The following is a 2513-nucleotide window of genomic DNA, read 5'->3' on the forward strand; positions in this document are numbered from 1 at the left end:
CTATCTATCTATCTATCTATCTATCTATCTATCTATCTATCTATCTATCTATCTATCTATCTATCTATCTATCTATCTATCACACTGTTGATCGTACCTTCTCATTGGTTCTCTTCCAAAAGACCGCCAGTGTGAAGACAGCGGTGACGGGCGGGGCCAGGCAGCTTGTCACTGATTGGATATAATCATACAGCTGCCCACTGTTGGCTGACTGAAGGATGGGGATCCACACCACACTCACCACCACCAAGATCACTGTCACAATCCTGAGGCAAACACGAAGGGAATCAGCATGTCTCCTCACTAACCGATTCATCCTGCTATCAAAGCAAGAGGGACCTTTTGAAGTGTGCTTCTATGGAAAACGTTATGAACAACTAGTATCTTACCTGTTGTGAATAGCCCTTTGAATGACATCAATTTGAAGAAATAACGTTTTAATTCTGATCGAACTGATGAGATACGGTATAGACCGAGTGGGGCTAAGACCACAAGAAATTGCTGCCATCCTAAAGCAATTTCAGGGTTCGGGTTCTCCAACATGTTTGTTGTAAAAGTAATCTACATACTAACTGATCCTAACCTGTTCCACAGATCCCCACTTCAAAAGATATTGCGTTCAGGTTCATCTACTACAGGGTGAACCAGAGCAGTCCAGCTTATGTCCTGTGTACCTGCCAACCAACAGCAGCTCCCTCTCAGAGGCTTGCGGTCGATGTTTCTTCCAGATGTCCATGGTAAAGATGGTGGAGCTGCTGTTGAAGATGGAGGTCAGTGACGACATCAGAGCAGCCATCATCACGGCTATCATAAGTCCCCTCAAGCCTTAAACGCACAGAGTGGCACAGACATGTAGAAAGATGTGTTAAAAACATGCCAGTGTGTAAGTATTTCACTTTGAGTTAGAGACTCACCGCTTGGCATGAGCTCAATGACCAGTTTAGGAAAAGCAATGTTGGTACACCCCACCTCTGCTCCACAGATTTTCACACACTCCTCGGGGTCCACACATCCCACAGAGTCTGCAACATGAGCACACAGCTGAGTGCAGTTCGCACACACAGGGACGGAAAACAAAACATGATGTCTCATTTTCCACGAAACATGGATCTTCTGCACTTTGAGTTTTTTTTTAAATATATATCTGGCATAAATTAAATAAATAATCACAACAGGTAACTTAATGATTACATGTTTTATAAACTGCTGGTAAATTGAGTCGAAATAAAATGAATGCAGTTGAAAAAAGTTAAATATTGATTTTTGCCTTTCAGTCTGTGGTCCTTAATTAGCCATAAACAATTATTACAGCAGATAAAAAGAGTTCTGCTGTATGGATTAATTGGCAGAGTTGTAAAGTAACTAAGTACAAATACTTTGTTACTGTACTTAAGTGGAATTTTTGAGTATCTGTACTTTACTTGAGTAATTATTTTTCAGCATACTTTTTGCTTTTACTCATTACATTTTTACACAATTATACTTTCTACTCACTACATTTTTTTAAAAAAGGTAAGAAGTAGAAAGTCCTTACTCCTATTTTCTTCCGAGTTGTTTTTACTTAAAGAAAATACTATCCTGATAAATTATGTCTCCTGGATAGAGTGAATTTAATTGTGGTTGGATGAGAAGTGTAAATATGTACCATTCTGACACCCTGTTATCTTGTACACAACCCATCAGCTGCACGCCGTTAGAAAAAAAAATTTTTTTTTGAAAAGTCACCTCCCAATACATGTCATTTTGGAAAATCTAACTGCTCACTTTTACTCAGTACTTTTACTTTTAATACTTAAGTAGATTTTGCGTATGAAATTTACTTTTTATACATAAGTACAAAAAATATCAGCTACTTTAAAACTTTTACTCAAGTAATATTTTTAGAGAATACTTTAACTTTTACCAAAGTTCTTTTACTCAAGTATCACTTTGAGGTACTTTATACAACACTGTTAATTGRTAAAGTCCAGTGTTGTATAAAGTACCTCAAAGTGATACTTGAGTAAAAGTACAAGTATAATATCATAAAATTACTTTGGTAAAAGTTAAAGTCTCCTCTTACTTGAGTAAAAGTCTTAAAGTATCAGATTTTTTTGTACTTAAGTAAATTTCTGATACAAAAGTATTAAAAGTAAAAATATTGAGTAAAAATGAGTGCTTAGATTTTCCAAAATACATTCATTGGTAAGTGACTTTTCAAAAAAAAAATTATTTTTTTCTAAAAACATGCAGCTGTGATGGATTGTGTAAAGATTAATACAGTATCAGAATGGTTTATTTATGTATACTTTTCATCCAACTATAATTAAATTCACTCTATCCTGGAGGCACGATTTGTATGTATAGTATTTTTTAACACCAAAAAGTCGAAACAAAATAAGAGAAGTGACTTTCTACTTTTTAACTTTATTAAAAATGTAAGGAAAGTACAGATAACTGTAAAAATGTAAGGAAAGTACAGATAAATGTGTAAAACTGTAAGGAGTAGAAAGTACAGATAACTGTAAAAATGT

General features: G+C 35.2%; 1 protein-coding gene across 3 annotated transcripts in view; it reads right to left on the minus strand.

The window, feature by feature from the left end:
• The window catches only part of LOC106519657 (sodium/glucose cotransporter 5), a gene marked incomplete at its 3' end in the record, with an annotated part of 22806 nt that overhangs the window by 6841 nt on the left and 13452 nt on the right, over positions 1–2513 (minus strand). For all 3 annotated transcript variants that reach the window (XM_014011417.1, XM_014011420.1, XM_014011419.1), the window contains 3 exon segments: positions 98–266; positions 675–825; positions 915–1022. In XM_014011417.1, the coding sequence (XP_013866871.1) occupies positions 98–266; positions 675–825; positions 915–1022 (428 nt within the window).

This window comes from Austrofundulus limnaeus, unplaced genomic scaffold (assembly GCF_001266775.1).
Source record: "Austrofundulus limnaeus strain Quisiro unplaced genomic scaffold, Austrofundulus_limnaeus-1.0 Scaffold80, whole genome shotgun sequence".
Taxonomy (NCBI): Eukaryota; Metazoa; Chordata; class Actinopteri; order Cyprinodontiformes; family Rivulidae; genus Austrofundulus; species Austrofundulus limnaeus.